The sequence below is a fragment of the Penicillium nucicola genome (assembly GCF_028828085.1).
Source record: "Penicillium nucicola strain IBT 29836 chromosome Unknown utg000002l, whole genome shotgun sequence".
NCBI lineage: Eukaryota > Fungi > Ascomycota > Eurotiomycetes > Eurotiales > Aspergillaceae > Penicillium > Penicillium nucicola.
This window is the reverse complement of record NW_026643126.1, coordinates 1,089,697-1,113,407: the sequence shown is the minus strand read 5'-3', so window position 1 is coordinate 1,113,407 and position 23,711 is coordinate 1,089,697. Positions and strand designations below refer to the sequence as shown.

At 49.6% G+C, this 23,711-nt stretch overlaps 11 protein-coding genes across 11 annotated transcripts; 6 read left to right on the top strand and 5 right to left on the bottom strand.

Annotated features, from left to right (window-relative positions):
- Nucleotides 1-583: 583 nt before the first annotated feature.
- Nucleotides 584-2,296, top strand: N7511_002177 (acyl--CoA ligase; the record flags this gene model as incomplete). Its single annotated transcript, XM_057124602.1, has 1 exon — nucleotides 584-2,296. The coding sequence occupies one exon, from the start codon at nucleotides 584-586 to the stop codon at nucleotides 2,294-2,296; it is 1,713 nt and encodes a 570-aa protein (XP_056986761.1).
- Nucleotides 2,297-2,939: 643 nt separating this feature from the next.
- Nucleotides 2,940-4,391, top strand: N7511_002176 (MFS transporter; the record flags this gene model as incomplete). The annotated part of the gene is made up of 1 exon (XM_057124601.1): nucleotides 2,940-4,391. The coding sequence occupies one exon, from the start codon at nucleotides 2,940-2,942 to the stop codon at nucleotides 4,389-4,391; it is 1,452 nt and encodes a 483-aa protein (XP_056986760.1).
- Nucleotides 4,392-4,609: 218 nt separating this feature from the next.
- Nucleotides 4,610-6,277, top strand: N7511_002175 (uncharacterized protein; the record flags this gene model as incomplete). Its single annotated transcript, XM_057124600.1, has 4 exons — nucleotides 4,610-4,794; nucleotides 4,847-5,246; nucleotides 5,304-5,645; nucleotides 5,699-6,277. The coding sequence occupies 4 exons, from the start codon at nucleotides 4,610-4,612 to the stop codon at nucleotides 6,275-6,277; spliced, it is 1,506 nt and encodes a 501-aa protein (XP_056986759.1).
- Nucleotides 6,278-6,679: 402 nt separating this feature from the next.
- N7511_002174 (uncharacterized protein) lies at nucleotides 6,680-6,877 on the bottom strand (the record flags this gene model as incomplete). The annotated part of the gene is made up of 1 exon (XM_057124599.1): nucleotides 6,680-6,877. The coding sequence occupies one exon, from the start codon at nucleotides 6,875-6,877 to the stop codon at nucleotides 6,680-6,682; it is 198 nt and encodes a 65-aa protein (XP_056986758.1).
- Nucleotides 6,878-6,949: 72 nt separating this feature from the next.
- Nucleotides 6,950-8,750, top strand: N7511_002173 (putative homogentisate 1,2-dioxygenase; the record flags this gene model as incomplete). Its single annotated transcript, XM_057124598.1, has 7 exons — nucleotides 6,950-7,069; nucleotides 7,122-7,144; nucleotides 7,205-7,379; nucleotides 7,440-8,042; nucleotides 8,093-8,255; nucleotides 8,307-8,429; nucleotides 8,488-8,750. 7 exons carry the CDS (start codon nucleotides 6,950-6,952, stop codon nucleotides 8,748-8,750), a joined length of 1,470 nt encoding a protein of 489 aa, XP_056986757.1.
- A 260-nt stretch (nucleotides 8,751-9,010) lies between these two features.
- On the bottom strand, nucleotides 9,011-10,610 carry N7511_002172 (uncharacterized protein; the record flags this gene model as incomplete). Its single annotated transcript, XM_057124597.1, has 5 exons — nucleotides 9,011-9,324; nucleotides 9,385-9,839; nucleotides 9,904-10,027; nucleotides 10,092-10,218; nucleotides 10,284-10,610. 5 exons carry the CDS (start codon nucleotides 10,608-10,610, stop codon nucleotides 9,011-9,013), a joined length of 1,347 nt encoding a protein of 448 aa, XP_056986756.1.
- Nucleotides 10,611-11,946: 1,336 nt separating this feature from the next.
- Nucleotides 11,947-13,369, top strand: N7511_002171 (uncharacterized protein; the record flags this gene model as incomplete). The annotated part of the gene is made up of 6 exons (XM_057124596.1): nucleotides 11,947-12,114; nucleotides 12,173-12,557; nucleotides 12,607-12,724; nucleotides 12,787-12,854; nucleotides 12,905-12,935; nucleotides 13,000-13,369. The coding sequence occupies 6 exons, from the start codon at nucleotides 11,947-11,949 to the stop codon at nucleotides 13,367-13,369; spliced, it is 1,140 nt and encodes a 379-aa protein (XP_056986755.1).
- Nucleotides 13,370-15,296: 1,927 nt separating this feature from the next.
- Nucleotides 15,297-16,277, top strand: N7511_002170 (uncharacterized protein; the record flags this gene model as incomplete). The annotated part of the gene is made up of 1 exon (XM_057124595.1): nucleotides 15,297-16,277. One exon carries the CDS (start codon nucleotides 15,297-15,299, stop codon nucleotides 16,275-16,277), a length of 981 nt encoding a protein of 326 aa, XP_056986754.1.
- Nucleotides 16,278-18,674: 2,397 nt separating this feature from the next.
- On the bottom strand, nucleotides 18,675-20,134 carry N7511_002169 (serine/threonine-protein phosphatase). The gene is made up of 6 exons (XM_057124594.1): nucleotides 19,826-20,134; nucleotides 19,722-19,763; nucleotides 19,555-19,660; nucleotides 18,960-19,493; nucleotides 18,833-18,905; nucleotides 18,675-18,780 (listed from the first exon to the last, which is right to left on the bottom strand). Exons 1-6 carry the CDS (start codon nucleotides 19,985-19,987, stop codon nucleotides 18,708-18,710), a joined length of 990 nt encoding a protein of 329 aa, XP_056986753.1. The 5' UTR covers nucleotides 19,988-20,134; the 3' UTR covers nucleotides 18,675-18,707.
- A 274-nt stretch (nucleotides 20,135-20,408) lies between these two features.
- Nucleotides 20,409-21,551, bottom strand: N7511_002168 (proteasome inhibitor PI31 family protein; the record flags this gene model as incomplete). Its single annotated transcript, XM_057124593.1, has 1 exon — nucleotides 20,409-21,551. The coding sequence occupies one exon, from the start codon at nucleotides 21,549-21,551 to the stop codon at nucleotides 20,409-20,411; it is 1,143 nt and encodes a 380-aa protein (XP_056986752.1).
- Nucleotides 21,552-21,834: 283 nt separating this feature from the next.
- N7511_002167 (acyl-CoA dehydrogenase family protein) lies at nucleotides 21,835-23,479 on the bottom strand (the record flags this gene model as incomplete). Its single annotated transcript, XM_057124592.1, has 3 exons — nucleotides 21,835-22,171; nucleotides 22,224-22,592; nucleotides 22,647-23,479. 3 exons carry the CDS (start codon nucleotides 23,477-23,479, stop codon nucleotides 21,835-21,837), a joined length of 1,539 nt encoding a protein of 512 aa, XP_056986751.1.
- Between the last annotated feature and the right edge of the window lie 232 nt (nucleotides 23,480-23,711).

Genomic DNA, 23,711 nt, shown 5'->3' with positions numbered 1-23,711 from the left:
ATTTCTCCCTGTTGTTTGCATGCAGTTGGATGACCTTGTATTAGCATTGGTGACTTCTAGTTAGAACAGTGGATTCTGGATTCTGTTTGTCAACCGAGGCTGAAAGCGGGTCGCGACACAAAAAGGGGGAAAGGGGCAATGACCAATGCAGTGGACTCTTCCCAACCAATGACTATGTGAGATCGGCGAACCGTGGCTGAGATCCGCCATCCAGTGGGATTTATGGAGCAGGAGACTCAGGTGTAGACAGGAGGAGGAGGAGAAACCGGCAGACAACAGAGAAATGGCACTTCTACGGTGATATCACAGTCCAGCACAGAACCACCAGCGTGGCCTCCGACCAACAAGAGGTGATTTGCGCCTTGAAAAAGCGATCTAACCGACATCTGGACGCCGATTGAGTTTGGCCAATCAGAGGCTTGTTCCTCATATAAATTGCGGGACAAAGATTGTCATGGAATAGATCGACAGACCCAGCTGCCGATTTTTCTTGTCCCCCTGATAGCTGGATGTTTACTTATACCTGTTGAATCGCTGCAATTGGATTTGAGACCATTGCCTCGTTCAGTTCACCCTGCGCAAAATGCCGAAAACCGTCTATCGCTCGTCCTATCCGGACCTCAACGTCGAGTCTGTTGATTTGGTGTCTTACCTGTTCTCCAACCCTCTCAACACACCTTTGGACCGTCCGTTGTATGTGGACGCAGGCTCTGGAAAGCAATATACCTTCGGCGATGTCATCAAGCGCGTGCGCTCTCTGTCCAATGGCCTTCGGCAGAGCATTGGCCTCAAGCCGAACGATGTGGTGGCCCTGCTCAGTCCCAACACCATTGAATACCCCATTGCCTGCCACGCAGTCGTTGGTTCAAGAGGTATCATTGCTCCGACCAGCGCAGCATTGACCCCCCTTGAGCTGAACGCCCAGCTCAACACCAGCGGTGCGCGATTCATCATTGTACACAGCGCCTTGTTGCAGACAGCCCAGAAGGCAGCCAAGGGAACCTCCGTCGAGCGAATCATCTTGCTGGACGGCACACCTACCAATGGCGATGTCACTTGCGAACATCTGGCCAGCACCTTCGCCGAAGCTGATCTGCTCTCGATCAGTCCCTCCGAGGCAGCTACCCAGCCAACCTTCGTCTGCTTCTCCTCCGGCACCTCTGGCCCAGCAAAGGGTGTCATCACAACCCACCAGAACATGACCTCCAACCTGCAACAATGGCGCGCCCACATGCTCGAATCCGGCAACCCTGCCCAGCGCTTCGAGCGCAACTCCGCCATCGCCTTCCTCCCCTTCAGCCACATCTACGGTCTGAACCTCTTCATCTGCCAGTGCCTGATCTGGGGTACGACAGTGGTTGTCATGCCCAAGTTCGACCTGGACGTCTTCCTCGGCTGCATCGAGAAATACCGCCCCTTCGAGCTCTCCGTCGTTCCCCCCATCGCGCTGATGCTCGTCAAGGACGAGCGCGTGTCCAAGTACGACCTCACCAGCGTGCGGCGCATCATGTCCGCCGCCGCCCCACTCACAGTCGAACTATCGACCGCCCTCGAAGCCAAGTTCAAGGAAATCAGCAAGACACAGGTCTTCTGCACGCAGTCATGGGGTCTGACCGAGACATCGCCCTTGGCCTCGACATTCCCGAACGACCGCATGGACAAGCGCCACACGGGCGTCGGCAACATCTCGCCGAACATGGAATTCCGCTTCGTGGACGCGGACACCATGCAAGACGCCGCCGTCAACGCAGACGGGTCCACGCAGCCTGCTGAGATCTGGTGCCGAGGCCCGAACGTCGTGATGGGCTACTACAACAACGAGAAGGCCACGGCGGGCGCGTTCCACGTTGACGAGGATGGCACGCGTTGGTTCCGCACTGGCGATATTGGAACGATCGACCACGAGGGTTATGTCACCATCCACGACCGCATCAAGGAAATGATCAAGTACAAGGGTCTGCAGGTGATTCCGAGTGAATTGGAAGGCAAGCTGACGGACCACCCGGACGTGGAGGATGCGGCCGTCGTTGGAATGTGGGTCGACGAGCGCGCCACCGAGCTGCCGGTTGGATTCATTGTTTTGAACCGCCGGGCTCGGGACCGTGAGCAGAAGGTTGTTGTGGATGGCATCCATGCTTGGTTGAATGAGCGCGTGGCGAACCACAAGCGCTTGCGTGGTGGTATCATTGTCATTGATCAGGTTCCCAAGAGTCCCAGCGGCAAAATTTTGCGCAGGGAGGTCAAGGAGATGCTGAAGGCCATGCTGAAGAAGCAAGCAACCAAGGCTCGTCTGTGATTTGATTGCAGTGCTTTGGTGTTTTTGTTTTTATAGATTGTTGCTGTATAGATATTAATTACAACCGCCGGGTTGAAAATACATCCCATGTTCCGCGTGGACATGTGCATTCACGCCGTGAATCAGATCATCGGACTCTGCTGTCTACAGTATAAGTTATAGGAGTGCCCTATCCTCTGTGACCCGATATAAGAAGTCCTGTTAGCGGCTCGGATTCTCAGCCCGCTGCTTGTATGCTTTAGGCATTGACTCGGAGAAGCGATTCAACATCGCACCAGGTTTACAGTAAATGCAATATGTGCACTTCAGCCATTTGCATCCAGACCGGCAACGACCAGAACTGCACGTGTCAAGATGAGAATACTAAACCCCATTATCAAACCATATAGTGAAACCCTTCAAGCCCCGATCATCCTCGGGATCCGCGGACTCCGAGCGGAGATGAAATGCGAGAACAAGAACAAGAGATTTCATATCGGCCATGTCGAAGAGCATTTTTTTTATTTCATCCAGACGCAGCGCCCAATTTCCCCCCCCCCCCATTCATTCTACAGTACATAAATCTCCGACATTCCAGAACGCGCCTTGCATCTGATGTGGCAAGTTGACCCGCACTCGATCTTCGCCTCCTATCTCTCCTGCAATGGGCCTATGGCCCTCTCAAAGCGCGACACGGCCACGATTCGTTGAGCTGCGATCGTCCAAATGGTTCATCATGTTTGTTGTCTCGTTCGCGGCGGCGACGGATATCTTCATGTATGGACTGATCGTCCCGGTGACGCCGACGGCCCTGCATGATAGAGTGGGGCTGTCGGAGGGGAGTATCCAGAGCTGGACTTCGATCCTGCTGGCGCTGTACTCGGCTGCCTTGTTGGCGTTCTCGCCGATGGTCGGATACCTGGCTGATCGGTCTGAGTCGCGTCGATGGCCGTTGTTAATTGGGTTGGTGGCGCTGGGCGCTGCGACGGCGCTGTTGTGCGTCGGCTCGAATATTGGCTTGTGGATTGCTGGTCGTGTGTTTCAAGGTGCTGCTGCTGCTGTGGTTTGGTCGGTTGGTCTGGCGCTGATGGTTGATACTGTTGGCAAGGAGGATCTTGGCCAGGCTATTGGGTATGTGTCTATGGGGATTAGTGTTGGGACGTTGGCTGGACCTTTGCTTGGTGGTGTTGTGTATCAAAACGGTGGATACTATGCTGTTTTCGGTCTTGCCTTTGGTCTCATTGGAGTTGATATCTTCCTCCGGGTTATCCTCATTGAACGTCGACATGCGATTAAATGGCTTGCGCCGGAGAGACCCGTGTCTGCGAATCGAAAGGAAACTACCGAACAAGAAACGAAGCATACGCAGAGCTCGTCCGCTTCCAACATATCGGATACCGATGTCTCGCCCAAGTCACCTCCTTCGCGAAGTGCGCTGCATCGTGTCGGCACTCTACTGAAATCACCCCGTCTTATCGTCTCCCTCTGGGGATACTTTATCATATCCCTGGTCCTGACCTCTTTCGACAGTGTCCTGCCACTCTATGTACAAGAAACATTCAATTGGCAGCAGACCGGCCAAGGACTAATCTTCATCCCACTCATGGTCCCCCACATCCTGGATCCCGTTACGGGATTCGTCATTGACAAATTCCCCCGGGCATCCCGCTACATGACCGCAGGAGTCTTCCTCGCCTCTGTTCCCGTGATGACACTGCTGCGTCTCGTCACGGATAACACCATGCAGCACAAGATTCTACTGTGTGCGCTTCTTGCTCTCGTCGGTCTCTGCTTTGCAATTGCCATGCCTCCTATCGTGGCCGAAGTGTTCTACGCCGTGCAAGAAAAGGAAGATGAAACTCCTGATATCTTCGGCCGCGGCGGGGCTATGGCTTTGGCTTTTGGTCTTTCGAATATGGGATTCGCGGCGGGGAGTCTGATTGGGCCGTTCTTTGCTGGTTTTATTCGACAGGAGGCGGGCTGGGGCACTATGGGCTGGGCTCTGGGACTCTGTGTTGGTGTCTCGGCAGTTCCAGTCTTTCTGTTCTTGGGTGGATGGATTCTACGGAAGCCGAAGCCGTCTGAAGATACTCCAATCACCGAGGATCCTGCCTAGCTGGAACTAATACTGTCTATGCATGAATAGCGCAGAGTCTATGTACTGTACAGTAAACACCAAGAAATCTCTCACATCCATCCGAACCCCACATTCTCCACATTCCCCATGTAACCAATTTTGGACCTCGGGAATTGGTGACTCGACATTAGCCGTGAGCCCTATACATTTCCTCTACACGTTAACTCCATATACTTCTGTATACTACATACTACATGATGTCAACCCCGGAAATCCACCACCAAGGCTTGAATGCCACCTTCAAGGGAACTCAACGCAATGACCAGACGATCCCAGTCCATCAATTCCTGGGTATTCAATATGCCAGTATTCCCGCAAGATTTGAAAGGGCCGAGCCTGTGAACACTTTCAACGGGGCCATGATCGATGCGTCGAAATACGGGTAGGCCATCACCTCATTCCTTAAATTGAATGACCTCCTAAATCCGCAATAGACCGAGATGCCCTCAAGTGGATGTAGATGTCCGCCATCTTCTCCGTATCCCAGAGGATTTCACGATTGCCCCCGAGCCAGAGGATGAGTTTGAATGTTTGAACTTGGAGATCACTGCTCCCCCCAAGTCCTCTGACGCTGGCCCTCTCCCAGTTCTAGTTTGGATTCATGGCGGATCGCAAATTGTTACTTTTTGTTCTGCTGCTTCCAAGATTTGTGATCCAACTAAGATTGTCGCGGACTCTATCAAGGCTGGAAAGCCTTTGATTTTTGTTTCTATCAATTACCGTTTGAATATTTTCAGTTTTGGGGATGGGAAAGAGAAGAATCTGGCTTTGAAAGATCAGCGTCTTGGTATTGACTGGGTGAGACGGAATATTGATGCTTTTGGGGGTGATCCGGTATGTCAACATTACAACTAAGTTAACAAGATCCATGGCAATGCTGATTATGTCAAGGAAAATATCACTCTGTCGGGTGAAAGTGCTGGCGCCGTCTATACTCACGCCCATTTGATCACTAGTCTACCAGTGAAGCGGGCGGTATTGGCATCTGGATCTCTTTACCTCTCTTCTCCATTGCCGGTGGAAAAGGGTGATGGCCTTATTTCGCTGCTCGAAGAGAAGGTTCGAGCACTTGGACAGCCATCACTGCGACAGTCATCTGTTCCGGTGTTGATCCAAGCATTGAAAGAATGCAACGTGAACACCATGTGGATTCAGGAAGAGCCAGATTTGGCTGACTGGGAGACTCGACCGGAACAGGTGGAGGAGTTGATGATAGGTGACACTGAGTATGAGGTGAGTAAGATCCAATCTCTTGGCTGTATCGTTCTCTCTAATGAACGGCCTAGTCTGTTATCTGGCGCAACGGTGTCGAACTTCTCGATGGAAAAACCATCGCAGCTGCATTTGACAGCAACAAAGAATGGGGAACTCAGCTTCGCAAGATGTATCACGTTGTGGCAGATCGTCCGACTGCTGCGAAGCTTGGAGCTCTGGATCTTGTGAACGATGTTCGCTATACCCTTCCTGTTGAAACAGTCTCTAGTAAGCTACAAGCAGCGAACAAGCGTGTCTATAAATATGTGGTTGACCAGCCTAACCCCTGGCAACCATCGAGCCGTGCACACCACGCGGTCGATTTGCTGTTCCTGTTTGATGGGATTGATCTGTCGTTCAATCCTGTTGCGAGCATGGTTGGACAGGAGATGAGACAGCGCTGGATCAAGTTTGTCAATGGTGATGGGCCGTGGAGTCCTGAGAAGAGATTCGCATTTGGTCCTGTTGGGGAGAGCCAGGAAATCGACGATGCCCAGTTCGCTGCTCGTCGCAGAGTTGATCATTGTCAGGCGCTGAAGAACGTCGGTGCCAGTGTGTATATGCCTATTGTCTTTGCCTTGACGGCCGGGCGTATCAGTTTATTGAATTAGTATAGAAGTATCCCATTGCATATTCCAAGTGGCTTATTTATCGTCCTCGGTTGTCTCTTTACTATTCGTGTACATTTTCCGTCAGTTCTCGTCTGTTCTCCCCTGCAATTCCAAGTAATTACAAAATGATAGAAGACAGCCCATACGGCAGTTGAGCATCTCTGCGAGTCCCGTAAAACAACGCTAGACGAGGCCAACTTCCCCCACAGATTTGTTACTCAGCTTTGAGTCATGTGGGGTCGAGCTGGTCGCATCGCAGTTGATCAACTTGCACTTCCTTGCCTCGCACCTCTCCACCAGTCAACTTGCCAGCTGACTCCACCGCCCGGTCGTATCGGCATTTCGAACGACCTTCTCATTGCCGATGTATAAATGGACGCTCCTCTTTAGGCCAGACATGAACTACGCAACTCGTGGCAATGCGTCCAATATCCGCCCCTTGCCGCTCTCCACGGAGGGTCGGATCCAATTATGAGCGGTGCTTTGGGCTGAGGTGTCGGTGTTCTGAGTTGGATTCTGGTCGGTGTTGACCCCACAGATTGCTTTGCTCTGGTTGCGTTGGGGTATATAGGACTCTTGCTGCCCCGGAATTTGAATCATTTTCAGAGAAATCAGACTTGTAATTTATTCGCTATTGAGTTCATACTGTGTCCATCGGGTGACGATCATACCATGCCTTCAACTGATTCACTGTCCGATCCAGAGGAATATCAAAAGATCTTCCACTGGGCTGAAACACAAAAGGATGGAACCATCCCTTCCTTCAACACAAGACGTAACGATCCTTATGAGGTATCTCACTCCCATCTCCAATAGACCGGAATCCACACTAACAATTCAACAGTATCAAGCCGGCTTCGGCAATGCGTATGTATCCAAGACCTACATCGAGCGATTCAACTGGCTGATGTATACACCGTGAAACAGCTTCGTGTCCGAAGCAGTTCCTGGCACCATCCCTCAGGGCCAGAACAGTCCTCGCAATGTGAGGTTTGGCCTCTATGCAGAGCAAATGACCGCTACAGCTTTTGTCGCGCCCCGGCACTGCAATAAGAAGGCGTGGCTGTACCGCGCCCGTCCTGCTGTCGCCCACCAGGGCTTCGTATGTGCCTGATACCATGTTCTGTATACGTTTTGCATATCCCCTGACCCTCAATCACAGACCGAAATGCCCGATAACAAAGACACCGAGGCAAACTTCTTACCGCTCAACCCGCGCATTCACGTCTCTCCCACCCAGCTAGCCTGGCACCCTTTCGACATTCCAGAGAGTGGAGAAGTAGACTTTGTCGCGGGACTGAAGACAGTAGCTGGTTCGGGCGATCCCACCCTGCGTGAAGGCCTTGCCACGCACGTCTACACGGCAAACTCGAGCATGAACAAGAAAGCGTTCGTGAACTCTGATGGTGAATTTCTGATCGTCCCTCAGCAAGGTGCACTGGATATCCAGACTGAATTCGGACCATTATTTGTGCAACCGGGTGAACTGGTCGTCATTCAGCGCGGTATTCGCTTCAGTGTTCAACTGCCCGACGGACCGTCGCGTGGATATATCCTCGAGGTCTGGGGATCCTCATTCGAACTTCCTGAACTCGGTCCCCTTGGTGCTAACGGACTCGCGAATGCAAGGGACTTTTTGAGTCCCGTTGCGAGATACGAGATTTCGCAAGAGCCCTGGGAGATTATTTATAAGCTTGGTGGTAAATACTTCAAGAGTTTGCAGAACCACAGTCCTTATGATGTTGTGGCGTGGCATGGAAACTACGTGAGTGACCCCTTCTTTCAGGAGCATGCAGGTTGCTGATTTCTTCCCAGGTTCCCTATAAATACGATCTGACCAAGTTTGTCAATGTTGGCTCGATCTCTGTTGATCATATTGATCCGTCGATCTTCTGCGTTCTCACGGCCAAGTCTCGTGATCTGAATGCTCCGTTGGCTGATTTCCTTACTTTCCAACCTCGTTGGGATGTTGCATCTCGTAAGTCGACCAGATCGGTAAATATATCGAGCTTGCTAACACACTGAACAGATACCTACAGACCCCCATACTACCATCGCAATGCTGCATCCGAGCTAATGGGTCTCATCTACGGCGGCTACGGCGGTCGCTCAGACGCCTTCAAGCCAGGCAGTGTATCATTCGAGTGCGGAAGTAAGCTTGCAGATACAACCTTTCTTAATATCGGGATCCAAAGCTAATTCTTAAAAAGTGGTCCCCCATGGCGTGGCCTATGAGGAATTCAAAGAAGCAACCGAGAGCTCCCCACCAGTGATGCAGATTTCTGAAGCTTCTATCGCCTTCATGTTTGAGTCTTGCCGTCCATTTACTATCACCGATTATGCCTGGAACAGTGAGAAGAAGCATGAGCATGAACCCAAGATGTGGGATAGCTTGGTCGATAATTTCTCCAAGCATGCTAAGGAGGTCGAGGAGATTTGGGCGAAGAAGGCAAAGGGCTTGTCTATTCATTGAATAGACCGAAGAGTTAATGTACATAAGTAAATCTACGAGGTTCTATTTGACCGTTTGAATTCCTTGTATTCGAAAACTTGAGCAGGGTGAAACACCACGAATCATACTTTTTGAGCTGATGGCGATAGTACAAAGTTAAGATTTAGTCAATTTGGGAAAGAAAAAAAACCCCCATATGAACAGGCTACGTAAAACAAATCTATCTACTGCCAAGCTAGATCAAATGAGAGAAATACACCTTGCACTTCAACACAAATGGCCTAAGCCAGCTCACACTCAATAAGACTCTCAACTCCCCTCTGTGCAGTCCAAATCTTAGTGATCTTCAAACCAGCCGACTGTACAAGCTTATGCCAATGACCCTCAGTGCGTTCCGTCGAAGCGAAATCCGCCATCATGATAATATCCAGACTGGTAGTTTCCCAGTAGGCATTGGTATCCGGAATAACATTCTCGTTGATCAACACCTTGCTGTATCCCGGCTCCATAGCAGCAACAAGATTCGTCAAGATCTCACGACACTTATCATCAGTCCAGTCATGCAAGACAGAGTGCATGAAGTATGCGCGAGCGCCTATCGACATAAAAAATTAGTCTCATCGATGAACAAAATGACAGGATAAAAATCGCCTACCCTTGACAGGTTGCTTAGTGAAGAAATCATGCTCCACGGCCTCAATGGAAGAGCTCAGCTGCATGGTCTTAGCCTGAGCAATCACATCAGGAAGATCCTGTAGCACCAAGCGACCGGGAGCCTCGGGCCATTTACGCTTGAATTCGGAGAGGTCGTGGCCCATGCTACCGCCGACGTCTACGAGGAGGACGTCGTCTTGGCTGACATTGGTGAATAGGCTCTTCACGTTATAGAAGCCAGTGTCCATCCAGCTGGGACGGCCTTGGTGGTAGGCTGTCATGTGGTTGTTGAACTGGCTGGCAGCTTCGGGGTTTGCCTTCATGAACTCGAAGAAGTGGAGGTCTGTTTGGAAGCCTCGTTGGAAGGCACATTCTTTGCCGTCTGAGGGGTTCTTGTAGCCGTTTTTCTTCAGTTGCGCGGGGAGGGCTAGGACTCCGGCTGTGATGCAGTTTGTCCTGTTTCGTCGTGAGTATATTGTTGTTTTGGTGAATGATGGAAGGGTTGATGATTGCTACTCACATGCAGGGATACGCATCGTTGTATCGTTTCATAGCTAGTGAGATTGAGAGGCCTGTACGGCGGTATTCGTTGGGACCGGTTTCGAGAATGACTCCCATTGCGCAAAGATGCTTGAGGATTCGAGCTGGTGAGAGAGATGGTCAACTATTTGTAGCAGCCAGTCAGGGGGTGAAGACTGAGATACATACCAAGAAGAACTGAATCGGCACCTGTGATCTTTGCTAGCTCTGCAGCAGTCTTGGGCTTCTCGTCTTCGGACAGAATAGCAAAGAGGCCCAGGTCGACACCAGTTTCGACAGCGGCATACAATGTTGACTATTCAACAAAAGTCAGCGATATTACCGTTATGGATGATCAGAGTCTAGAAATAAGCAACTCACTTGAGACCAGCAGTATCTAATCATAGCCTCGCGAGGTGTCTCGAGTGCGTACACAAGGGATCGGGCAGCGTCCAAGAGCGCCGAACGTTCCTTGTGGTCTTGCAAGCTGGCATTCCTACCAAGGCAGGCAACCTGTTCAACTAAGCCGGGAACCAGCTCAGGTGTATTTGCAGAGATGGCCACGTTCCCATCGACGAATGCTTCTTTGGACACTCCGGTAGGCGCTCCATTGGCGTGAGCAGGACCATCTGCATGGGCCTTGCCATTCGCGTAAGAATCCCCATCCGCATGGATATTTCTATTCGGTTGAATAGTGACTTTAGTCATTTTGAAGAGTTTGGGGACTGATATGAGCTTTGGGGGAAATGAGAAACAAAAAATGATGTAGATGAAGGATTCCCCAGGGGCTGGTTCAAGTTCCACTGTCTCCAACCTTTGTCCAACCTTTAAATAAAGCCATGGAACGATCGTATACGTACCGGGTCTGAGTGTGGTCCCTCTTCGATAACGATCATCCGGAAATCATTTCGTTTCCGTGTCTTCCAGCCAGTCCCAGGGCAAGGAGGTGGGGAGACGCTCCAGGTCAACGGCATTGCCTTTTATGGAACCAGACTAGTACAACGCCTGCACTTTGTCCAAGGCCTTTTTCAATCTAAATCCAAGCAGAAACCTCAGGGGCTCTAGCAGTGGTAGACTAGTTATTCATTAGCCTGGGATAAGGGGTCTGTTGTAAGGTCCATGGGATTCCTATGTACTTGGCTATCCCGGTAGTTACTGAGCTAACGTTCGTTTCTCTTCATTCCAGACAACCCAATTCTTGATTTCAATGGACATTTATCTCATATAAAATACACTCAAAAGGCCCCATAGTGACTCTATCACCTCTCGACTCTCATATCCGAGAAATGAACGGGTCGGCGAGTCAGTTGCACATGTTGGCCCCCAAAAAAGTGACGCTTGTACTTTTGTCTAGGGTTTGGGACCCACAAGCCGAACTTGACAGCTGCACCTATTTCTGAGAACAGGGATGGTTCTGGGGGCCAAATGAACTGGGATCTATTATGAATCCCGCTTCTTTAGGAGTCAATGGTGAGGTGTCTGTCTTTGGATGCTGTATATCTGAACAGGGCAATAATATATGAACTTGATCCCTACCTCGGTCCCTCGCAAACACAAGATAAAACCAAGTGGTTTGAGCCAATGCGAATTGAACGATGTTCGGAATGAGCCGACTACTTTAGTCTACGTGCTGACATGGGGTGATCACCGTTGGCGTTGTGGGCCCTGGCGCCACAAGTTTGGCTCCACGCTCGCTTGCAGGGAGCATTGCGACGGACGTTTGACGCCCCTGTCGTCGAGCCAAGAGGCGGGAAAATTCCCCGGGTCCGTCGGTGCATATACGCCCAATGATATTGTGTCTAGGGTGGATGTGCATGCGGTTTACTGAATAAGGTGATCATCGCCGCCTAACGAAGGATTCATTGTGTTGACCTATGCTGTGTGAACTTTTGGTGCTTATGTCAATATTGACAGGTCTTTTCTTGCATGGATTTATATAGACCAGTGGGTTCCAGTTCCTTGGCCCTTAGACAGGGGCCTTTGAATCTGTTTTGTGACAATATTTAAGCTCGTTGCAGAGTTCTGTCATATTAAGCGTCACAGAATGGCACTTACTGATGAGAACCGTTATGATAACAAAGGCCCCAAGATTCTGGCTGTGCTATGGACTTTGACTGGGCTGACGGCCCTCATCGTCTCGGCGAGGATCTATATCCGGATGATACTGTTGCGAAACTTTGGAATTGATGACTATTTGATTGTGATATCCATGGTAAGATAAACAATCCTTATACTTCGTATGTAAGTCTTCTCACAGCAAGACTTGTTAGATACTCGGCCTTGCATATTGCGGTATCACAACAGCCGGTGTTATGGTGGGTTATGGACAACATGCCAAATATCTGAGCGAAGAAAATCTAGAGACGGCCATTCTTCTCAATTGCATCAGCTTTTTGTTTGGCATCCTCTCCTTTACTATCCCCAAGGTGGCTGTGACAGCCATGTTGAACCGGATCCTGAATCCTGGGCGAGTGCAGAAGACTATACTGTGGGTTTTGGTCGGAAGTGCGGCCACCGTCTCGGTCATTTGCATTCTTATCCTGTTCACTATGTGTGATCCGCCTCGGGCTTTGTGGCAAGTGTCACTTGTAGCTAAGGGTGAGGCGACCTGCAAGAGTTCATGGATTCTCATCAACTATGCTATCTTCACGGGAGGTGAGCGTTTTCGATAATCTCTACGCTTCTTCGTACTGACTTGAACTAGCACTTTCTGCATTCGTGGACCTATACCTGGCTATCTACCCTACAACTATTTTGTTGAAACTCCAAATGTCGCTGCGAAAGAGACTCGCGCTCTGTGCTGCTCTGGGACTTGGTGCCATGTAAGTCATTGGATCTCGACTCAATGCCCGCGGGGATTTCACTGACCATATTGGCGAGAAAGAGCTTCTGCAATGGCAATCATCAAATGTACTCAGCTTCATGGACTTGCCGACAAATCCGACTACACCTGTTAGTCCCCTATTATCAATCCTTGCACAACAATCACTGACCAAAGCTAGATGGAACTGCCGACCTTGTTATGTGGACCAAGTAAGTATCTTCTTCAACCGAACTATCTATCCTCACCTACTATAACTTACCTTTCCTCTTTTAGTATCGAAGCCAACGTCGTCGTCATAGCATCCTGCATCCCTACCCTCCAACCCCTCCTCGAAATAATGCTCGGAAAACGAGTGTTCGGCTCCTACAGCCAAGGAAAAGGCGGTCACTATAAAGGAAGCGATAGTTTCCCTCCCTCCTCTTATAACCGTAACAAACATTCAAATGCAATGGGAAAGGATGAGCTGGGGTTCACCAATCTTGGCACTGTGACAGGTAAAGATAGCCAAGAAAGTATACTTCCTACGAACGGGCCTGGGAAACGGGATACTTACTCAATGGGACATATTCGTCGGACAGACGATGTGGTTGTGGAATATGAATCGTCTTCACAGCAGCCAGCCAAGACTAAAAGCTCCTGGTAGTTGGAGATTGATTAGCAATTCTCAAAATATAACTTATGTTTTACCTTGTCACTCGTATTAGAATATACAAGAGTAAGTTCCAGAGAACTTACTCTGGCACCTAAGGTAAGCCTTCCTTGAATTTACTAGCGATTATTAAAGCTACCAGAAATAGGTTTCATCTCTGACTTGTCGCTTTAGAGAAACATTTCAGGCTGCAGATATCTTCATCTAAGTTCATTTAAGTGGTTTTCACTGCAAAACAGTTGCACACGTTGACTGGCAAGTATCATATGCGTTTCCTTGTCGTTGATTGAAACTTGATTGCTAGAATGCTTCTCGGGGTCAACGGTGAATTCACAAAAGGACAAGTGAAGCATTCGGATATCATCTTTACATTCACATTCGTCGAAATTGTCAATCAGAAGCACAACACCTCGAATATCTTGAGTCCCATATGCTGACCATAGTCTAACCCCACTAGGGACTTCAGGATCGAATGCTCAAAATGGCTTGGCAGATATCTTTCATAATTTCCGGGTCTCTTCCATTGACATCTAGATCTTCGGAGCCAAGGCGGATCTCTGGGCAATTAATTGATAAGTGAGTGTGGAAAATAGCCAATCGGCATTCGCACAATCTCCCTCATCTCTATTAAAGAAGAGACAGGATCCAGCACTCCCTCATCGGCAAATTTTTGTGCATGTCTGTAAATGATCGACCACCCCCTGCTTTCCAGCTATCGAGCCCAGGGATATATTCCTTTTGGGTGTCATCTGAGCAGTGTACTATCTGGTCACGAATTTTGATTCTGGTTTCGGGATGCCATCGGACATTTTGCACGTTCGCATAAGAAGACCATACTTCATTTTTCAAAAGCCGAGGTTCGCAAAGACAATTGCTTGCACGATATCTCGGACCAACGCACAGTCAAGGATGTCAGCATCCAAGGTTTGAATGACAACAAAGGAATAAGCCATACATGTGGCTGTGAGTCAGCGTTCAATGACACCCGTGGACTGCGCGCAACCTTCACTTCGGTCAGGTAACGCGATATCAACGAACCTGTTTTGAACCTTGATGTGGTATCAAGTACTGCATTCAGACTTGCAGGTGTTGTGAGTCTATTAATCCAATGCAATATGAGCCTCGGTGTGAGCAAGGATCGACATCATACAGGTCATGGCAACGAAATTGAAGGCGTTGGGCATACTCCTAGCAAGGATACCAAGTCTCAGCTCGAGCTGACTTGAACAAGAGGAGTCAATAGCCGAAACAAAGCTCACATAGCAAGCTCACCCTTGATAAGGCGTCAATACAACATGCGCGTGTCAGCCACAGGAGAGCCCGAATGGAAATCCAGTCCAGTGACTCGTTTTCCAATTCTAGCTCTCAAAACCCAGAACAGAACTATATCTTGATCTTCTTTCATACCCGATGAACTATTGAAATCTCTCCCTATTCAACATTGGAACATGCAACTCTTTGCGGTTGATCCCATCGGGGGTCGGGGTTTCGGCGTCCGGCGTCCATTCTTCCGGAGAGCGACAGTCGCCGACCCCGAAAGCCACAACACACTCGTGCGCTCTGAGTTGCCCCGAAGACAGGGTGGGCAGAGTCAAATCATGTTGAAAACAGCGAGATCTGCAGACTTGGGCCTGCTCATGTTGGTCATTTGTTTCTCCGGCTTCTGGAATAATCTCGGGCACGGGATTCCTTGTTATGGCTGACCGAAGGGCTTGGTATATAGACTAGTTGATATACGCCTCTTGATCTCTACATTTGTATTGCCAGTCCACGAATGCAACACTCTCTTGACTTTTCATTTGTTTCTCAACCTCCATCAGCCGCAGCAAACCGCTCCGTTTCATACTATCCGCCACAAACCCTATAGTTCCCCCCTCGGCCGCGTGCCCTACATCGAGTCCTACACAATCCACTGTCAAATATGGGAGGGCCACATGCATCAAGGGTAGCCCAATTAGGAGGTCGCCCAACAGTCTCCGTCGATGTTCCAATATGCGCCGTCTTCCTCGCCCTGTTCATCGCCGGCGCCGCCTGCCACATGACCCTATACCGCCGCAACCTCGCACGAGGACACAAGTTCGTCCCATCCGCCGTAACGTTCGGTTTCTGCATGTCTCGAATAGTCGCCAATGTGATTCGCATTGCTTGGACCTGCCGAATCACAAATGTCCAACTCGCCATTGCGTCGCAGATCTTCGTTGCGGCCGGTGTGCTGTTGCTATTCATCTTGAATTTGCTCTACGCTCAGCGTATGGTGCGGGCTGTCTATCCCGAGATCGGCTGGTCGCGTGCGGTATCATGGGCATTCAAGACTCTCTATGGTCTTGTCGCGTTGACCATTATCATGGTTATCACGGTGGTTATCCAGACCTCGTATTCTCTCAACCCGAATACCCTGCGCATCGACCGTGATGTTCTACTCTACGGCGTCACATACTTCTCCGTCATCGCATTCCTCCCTCTCCCACTGGTTCTGCTTGTTGTTCTCTCTCCGAACAGAAAGCGAATCGAAGAGTTCGGCTCTGGCAGTTGGATTGCCAAGGTGTTCATTGTTACTCTTACTGGCTCATTACTTTGCCTCGGCGCCTCCTTCCGCGCTGGTACCTCCTGGATGCCTCCTCGCATGATCACAGACCCTGCTTGGTATCAAAGCAAGGCATGCTTCTACATCTTCAATTTCAGCCTCGATATCTGTGTCGTCGCTATCTTCTTCGTTGGCCGTGTAGACCAAAGGTTCTGGGTTCCGAACGGAAGCTCGAAGGTCCGTCACTACAGAGGACCGAACGATAACGAGAAAGACTTCCGGACTGAAGAAGGTGCAAACACGCTTCAGGCGCAAGGCGAACAAGATATCGAGAGCCGGAACAGCAGTGTGTCCCGGGACTTGGCCGAGCCAAAATGAGCGCGAAAAAATATGGGAGCTGCGTTTATATCTTTCTACTCTTTACTTATATTGCCTTGCATATTATAGAAGTGTAATTTAATTCATGTTGTAATACGCTATCATATCAAAAATCTAATCCTCTACTAAATAGATCTTGTGGAGCTTCAACAATCCTGTGAACCCCAAATGCCGCGAGCACTCATACCAAGAACGCGACGATACAATTCAATGCCTTGGTGAACTTGGCCTGGAAGATCAATTTCTCAACCCATCACTCAAATCACTTATGCTATGCAGCGGGAGCGCTCCCTTTTCTGTGGATCCTCGATGCTGACCGTTTTTCTTGTGGTAACGAAAGTCCAGATAGGAAATAACCGTTGTGTAGATAGAAAGAGCACTAGATTCTCCTGTGTAAGTATCTATTCCTTCAACCAATTATTTCAATCACTCACCTCATGTTTCCAGATAAAACAATCACCACCCATCCCAGAGCGCAGCCTGTGCCTATACAAACTTGGAGGTTTGCTTGCAAAACCAGAACCACTACGGCGGTCCAAAAGACGACCTCGAGTGAATTGAGGATGAGGAAGGCTTTCAGGCTCGCCCATCGTTTTAAAGAAGAAACGTGTTCGGTTAAGAGTTGATAAAGGATAATCACGATTGATTTGACACCCTAGTTTGTAGACTTTGTGTCAGTATGAATCATCCTAACCACAATTTGATAAATCTAGTCTTACCATTCCAAGTCCCATTGTGCTTGCCCTACTCCTCGTCTTTTGACCCGGGAGAAGAAGCCTGGCTACAGAGAGCGCGATAATCACGATAGCCAACACCAATTGCAAAATATGAACCTTGAACTTGTGCTGGGGACGAAAGAGTGCCATATTGGAGAGATTCGTAGCTTTCAACATCTTAAAACAGGGCGAGGATTCGAATTGCAATTCAATTGATCTCAATTGTCTTCAGCTGCTGGTGGCTCTTGGTGAGGAATGTATTGCCATGGTCTTTCCCAATGCTCTTTATATAAATTGGCTTCTGTCAACACAAGGAGAACCCCAGTATATCCAGCTTCCAAGATCTAGATCCGAATACGAATTAGGCTCTCTTATTCCAGGAACCTTAATAATGATCTTCGGGACACCGTCTGCGTCTGTTCAGCATAGCCGCCAAGCTCGCGGCCTGGTGGAAAATCCAGGAATCTGCAATCCTACACAAAGCCAAGCCTTGGATTAGGGCTTGGAGGCCAGGCAAGGAGGCTGCCAAGACCAGTCCCGGCGGGCCAAGCTGTTGGAAGGTTCATTGATCTGCATGATATCAACTTCCAACTCGGGTTCGGGTTCGGTCTTCAGGCAGAAACTCGTTAGGTTTCATGAAGATGCGGCTGTGTTCTCTTGAAACTACAGAATGCGCTCTGGTCCAAAAAAAGGTTGGGATTTCTCTTGGCTTGAATACTTTAGAATATTTCCTACCAATAACCATAAATGTGATGTGGGCATTTAAGTGTAGCCCGTTCTATACTTCAGATCCATCCAATTGCATGTCTATATGGACCACCTGCCTCATCTTCTCCAGAACTCGGCATGGACTGGAATTAAAGGCTGTTAGGTATAGGCAGCGCAGAGACATATCTTTCAAAATCGTCCAACTTGTGTCAACTTGAGCACTTTATAAATTGGTTATTGCTACGTGATGAATCACTCTGGACATGTCAATATTGACAAGGGTCTTATCATGCTTCTTCTTTAACTGCGGGCTGCTTTTTAGGTTCCGTTCTCTCAATTACCCTGCATTTTGCCAGGGTAATCTTTGTTACCTCACTTCTAAAAGACCAGCCAGGCCTTGAAGGAACTCGGTGAAAGGATCGTGATTGGAGTATGGGTATAGTACAATCCTCTTTCGATATTCAAGAAATCGTGAACTGTGTTTATCTTTGCGAGATTTTTCAAATGAATTTTCATCAGCTTACAGGATTTTAAATTCTTGTACTAGCCCATCTTGTTGTTAGGTCTATATCTATCTTGGGCCCATGAAACATCCAAATACCTTACAGCGCATTCATTCATCAATGGACATCCTTTGATAAGATTATGTTTGATCAGACAAGATGGGCAACATTTACTTGAAGCTATCCTTTGTGACCAGACTTGCATAACTTGAAATGGGAAGCAGCCGTATTCTAACATTTGCACCGACGATAAATCTAAACATTCTCAAACATAATGGTATTGACCTACATAATGTAGTAATCCTTCACAAACAACTCAACCGGCCTGGGCAACTGCTACAAATCATAGAACTGGCTCTCGCAAGTGTTTTATTTTCATTGGTATCAACAAGCGGCCAGGCATCGAACCATACAGAATTAAGTAGGCGAGAGCCCTGTTCGTATGCAGCCCCAATTCTCCACCAGTTCAGTTGCCTTCCCAAGGACAAAAATGAGGAAATCTATCACAGGAAATAGTCGGGTGTGCGTCGGGATACCATCGGTTCTCCCGCTCTGGGGCAAGGGTCGAATTGTAGGCTAGAACGTCAGTTAGCAAGTGATCTTTAGTATACGCAGCAGCGGTACGCACAATGTGTATTTCAAATGCTCGTCAATCTCCATAATGGCGGCCTGGTTGCCGCAGCGGTAACAGTAATTAGGGGCTGCAAATCCGGTTAGTGTCCTGCATCAGATCAATCCGGCGACAGCAAGCATACCTGAGAAAATCGTGACGACATTTCGATCCTGCGACCAGTTATATCCTTCCATCACCAATTGATGAGCACGTGCCACCAGAGTCAAGCCGTTGTTGTGGTTGAAGGCTTCCGAAATGTCCTGTCCGAACGTGTATCCAGCACCTCGGGGAGAAATTCCCCATCCACATCGGTCATCGGGGTCACTCCAGAGAAGGTCACACATAGGTCCCTCGTGGGGCACTTCTTGGATACGGTCCAGGGACCGGATGTTGTCAAGGGTGTCAATGGACGGGCTCAGTCCACCGTGCAGACAGAAGATCTGGTTTTCGATGAGAGCAGTGAGGGGGAGATAGTCGAAAAGGTCGGTGAAATATTTCCACACGTTGGCGTTGCCGTATTTGCGAAGACACTCGTCATAGAAACCGTAGACCTGCGTGATCTGTCGGGACTCGTGGTTTCCACGGAGGATGGTAATACGCTGGGGGTAACGGATCTTCAGGCAGACCAAGAGAGTCACAGTCTCGACGGAGTAGTAGCCACGGTCGACGTAGTCACCTAGAGTTGGTGAACAAAATTAGGAAGGGGGCCCAACACCGTCATCCGACCGACAACTCACCCATGAAAAGATAGTTCGTATCCGGGTTAGGACCGCCGATGCGGAACAGCTCCATTAGATCGTGGAACTGGCCGTGTATGTCACCGCACACCGTCACTGGGCATTTCTATCGGGTATGTCAGTGGGCTGGGCGGGCATGACAACAACCCGACCGAGAGTTAACATACCACTGGCTGCACATTCGATTCCTCTTGCAATACCTCTCTTGCCTGCAAGTCACACACATAATCAATTTGAAGACCTCACTAGAGTCTGGAAGAAAGTAACCCACCCGATCGCACAGGCGCCGCACGTCTTCCTCCGCTAATTGCTTGCAAGTCATCAAACTCTCGATCCAGCCGTCCAGAGTCGGTATGGAGCCGGAGTCGCTTGTTGGCGACAAGTGGTGTGGCTCGGGGGACCGCGCGGTATCGATTTCCATGTTGTTATCCATTGCGTCGGCGTGCACAGCTGGCTGAAAAGGAGGGGCCAGCTGGGGAGGGGCGGTCTCGTGAGAAAACAACGGATTTGGTGGATGAGCGCAGGTATCGTGGGGTTGGAAATAATGAGGGGAAACTACACTCCAGATGGCAATTCAATTCGGAAAGTTTCCCAGAGCGATTCAAGGGATAAGGGGATGGACTTGGGGAACACGAGAAAGGGAGAAGAGATGGGAGTTCGGGAAGGTCAAGTTGGGAGGTGAAAGCACAGCGCCACAGCTTCAGCCACACCGCCTACAACTTTGCAAGGCTCACCTACGCCATTGTACATGAACTGGATTGTTGGGGCTAGTTAGGGGGGGTAGTTTTTTTTTTTAGGTGACTTCATTGTCAGGACCTTTCATTCAACTTATCAAACTAAGGTTGGTAGTACTTTTAGATGATGTCGCCTCCGAACCCACCACCGAAGCCTCCTCCGAATCCTCCTCCAAATCCTCCCCCACCTCGTCCGCGATTACCGAATGGTCCTGGGTTGCGCCCAACCGGTGGTTCATTGGGGCCTACAGGATCATATCTAGCACCAGGTGGTGCACGGGGATCATAGCCACCTACACCACCACCACCCCCACCAAAGAGGGGATCATCAAAGGTGGGATGCATCCCCCCGCCACTGGGGCCAAAGCCAGGGCCCATGCTTCCGCGGAACGGATCATTGGGTCCCATTCCAGGCGGGTAAAGATCTCTTTGTCCGATATTGTACGGGTTCCTACCTCCGCCAAGTCCTGCTGGGTATCCTCTTGGGGGCCTGTTCATCTCAAACTCATCTTCAAACCCAGGCGGGGCAAAGTCTGGTACAGGGTTGGGACGGCGCGGAGCTGCCGATAGAGGATCATCAAACGGTTGTGGACGAGCAGGTCGAGGAAAATCATCCCGCAGAGGATCTTGCGCTCTTCCCTCCTGTGGTCTTTCCCTGGATATCTGGGGGGTCTCTTCGTATCCTTCCTTGTGTAATCCGGGCGCGAGTTTTTGGATGACGTTGATCTTGAACAGTGCGATCAGATCGCTCAGTCGAGCTGGTGAAATGAACACGTCCCGTAGAGAACCTGCAACATTGTCTGAGGATGAGAGAGGTAGGGCAGATGCGGAGATGAAGTCTTTGATGGGGATATCGAATGAGCTGGTACGGTCATCGCCCAAGGCTAGCGCGTAGACAACGGCATTGTTTCCCAGTCGGCTTACTTTGAGCAAGTATTCCATAGATGACTGATCGTGCTTGTATCGAAAAGCAAGGGTATCATTAGCGTTCCATTGTGCGGGGAGGGAGGGTGTATCTGTGGATGTTTCTGTAAGCGTTAGCAGAGTCTGGTGTAAATTCAAGGATAGAAGGCGCAAACCTAAGTGATGATCTTCTCCAAGGCCAACCAGGCTAAAACCTACTGCTAACATGGATGCATGTCCGACTAGAGCCACAGCTTCATATGATGTTTTGAGGCTCGGCTGGTTATCGCCTGCAGGCTGGATAGCTTTCGCGGCGAGGTCTAGGACATTATCCTGACTCAGAACTTCTGTGTTCACCATTTTGATGTAGCTTGAGTATGTTCAGAGTATGGGTTTCGATCAGAACGAGGAAAAGTATTGGGAGACTCAAGGCAACAAGCAGCTGATAACATGCCCAAGGTGACCTCACATTACCCGCACTAGCCCTATTTGGGGAACTGTGGCGTCGGAACAAAGATCGGCCGTCCAAGCTTGTTTGCCCCACTTCGTTTGACTATTTTTGGCCGAGCCATTTTATACTCTCTGAACACTGAAATATATATGGAATTCATATTGGTATCTTCGCTTGAGAGGCCTATGATGTCTACAACATGGACTTAGGGAAGTTCTTCATCGCCTGGCGCACTCCCAGATCCGCCAGAATCTCCTCAGTTCCACCGAGGATAGCATCGAATTTGTAGGTCCGATGGAACATCTCAATGACCTTGCCCATTCCAGACTGGGTAATACCACGGCCACCAAAGATGTTAGTAGCATTGCTAGCAATCTCACCGGCGGACTGTGTGCAGTGAGACTTCAATAATCCAATGGGTCCACCAAGGTGCTTGGCCTGCTCGGCGTATGTCATGTTGCACATCTGGTAGGCGATAGACTCGAGCCAGGCCTGGTTCGACTCGGTAAGTGAGATCATGCGGGCAAGCCTGTCATATGTCAGTAGATAATTCGAGCTTTTGATCCGGTGGTCGCACTCACTTTTGACGAATAGCGGGCTGTTCAATCAGCTTCTTGCCAAAGACAATACGTTGGTTGCACCACTTCATGGTCTCCTCGACAACAGTCATACACATGCGGACAACAGCTGCGACCATCATGAACCGCTCGTGGTTGAAGTTGCTCATGATGACAATGAATCCCTTGTGCTCCTCGCCAAGGAGGTTTGCAACTGGAACCTTGACATTCTCAAACTGCACAAATGCAGTAGCAGCAGCAGTAGAGTAGGAAGTCTTGATCTGCTTGGTCTCAACGCCCTCGCCGCGAGGGATCAAGAGAACCGAGAAGCCCTTTTCGGTACGGCAACCGACGACGAAGTAATCAGCGAACATGCCGTTCGTGATCCATTTCCTAGACACCGTCAGCAGCATTCTCAAATGCATAACCAAATGTCTGTCAACTCACTTGGTTCCATTGACAATGTAATGCTTGCCATCAGGAGTCTTCTCAGCAGTAGTTTTCAAGCCGGCAACATCACTACCAGCAAAGGCCTCGGTGATAGCAAGACACATCTTCTTCTGGCCCGACAAAACTTCTGCCGTAACCCGCTCTTTAAGAAGAGGATCATTCAACCACTGCTGCACAGCAGTCAAACTGATAGCCATGCCAGCCATATTTCCATCCTGGAAACCACGGGCATTAGCCCGGACCAGTTCCTGCGTGACAATCATATCATGCAAATAGTCGAACTCCTTTCCATCAACCGCACCCCCAAGCAGCGTCCGGTTATGGAGATGCTTTCCAGGACCAAGTCGCATAGCAAGCACGTTCGTCTCAGCCATGCGATCAATCAATTCCTGACTGATATACGTGCCATCTCTTTCCTTCTCCTGTGCCTCAGGGGTTACATACTTATCCGTGAACTCGCGCACAGCCTTCTGTAGCCGTCTGTGTGTCTCCTTGTAGTAGGGTGACTTGAACTGGGGACGCAGCCACAGTGGTTCAGCGTAGGGGACGGGACTCAAAGCTCCAGGCGTGGGCTCGATGACTTCAGACTTTTCGCCCTCAATCGTACCGATGCAGAGTTGGCTGCGGTACTTCTCTAGAACTTCCTGGCGGTGCAGGTTGTAAAATTCCGTTGTTGCATCTTGGCCGGCTACCTGAGTGAGAACGACGCCGCCGCCGGGGTGGGCGTCAACAAAGTCGGTTAGGTCATAGACTTTGTGATCGATGATGCACCAGAGGGAATCCTCGGTGTTATGTTTGGCGACTTCGGCGCGTGTGAGAGTTTCCGACATATTTGAGGTGGGAGGTGAGGAAAGGAGGGAAGATTCAATACCCCAGGTTTGGTAAATCTCCAATCATGTTGGCGCTGTTTCTAATTGAGCCGAGGTCCGAGGTGATGTCAGTACTGTATTTCTGCCCTGACTCGCATTTTATCCCCCTGAGACTGCGTGAAATAGTCTGATCGACACATTGACAACATGCAAATTGATTTGATATCTGCGCCAATGAGCGACCTAGGATTGT

Bases quoted from the DNA above. Each gene is read 5' to 3' on its own strand.
- N7511_002169 (XM_057124594.1), bottom strand. From the start codon at position 19,987: ATGGATAACAACATGGAAATCGATACCGCGCGGTCCCCCGAGCCACAC. The intron at 19,661-19,721 runs GTATGTTAACTC...CATACCCGATAG, and splicing joins AATCGAATGTGCAGCCAGTG to AAATGCCCAGTGACGGTGTG. The intron at 18,781-18,832 runs GTGCGTACCGCT...CTGACGTTCTAG, and splicing joins GAGCATTTGAAATACACATT to CCTACAATTCGACCCTTGCC.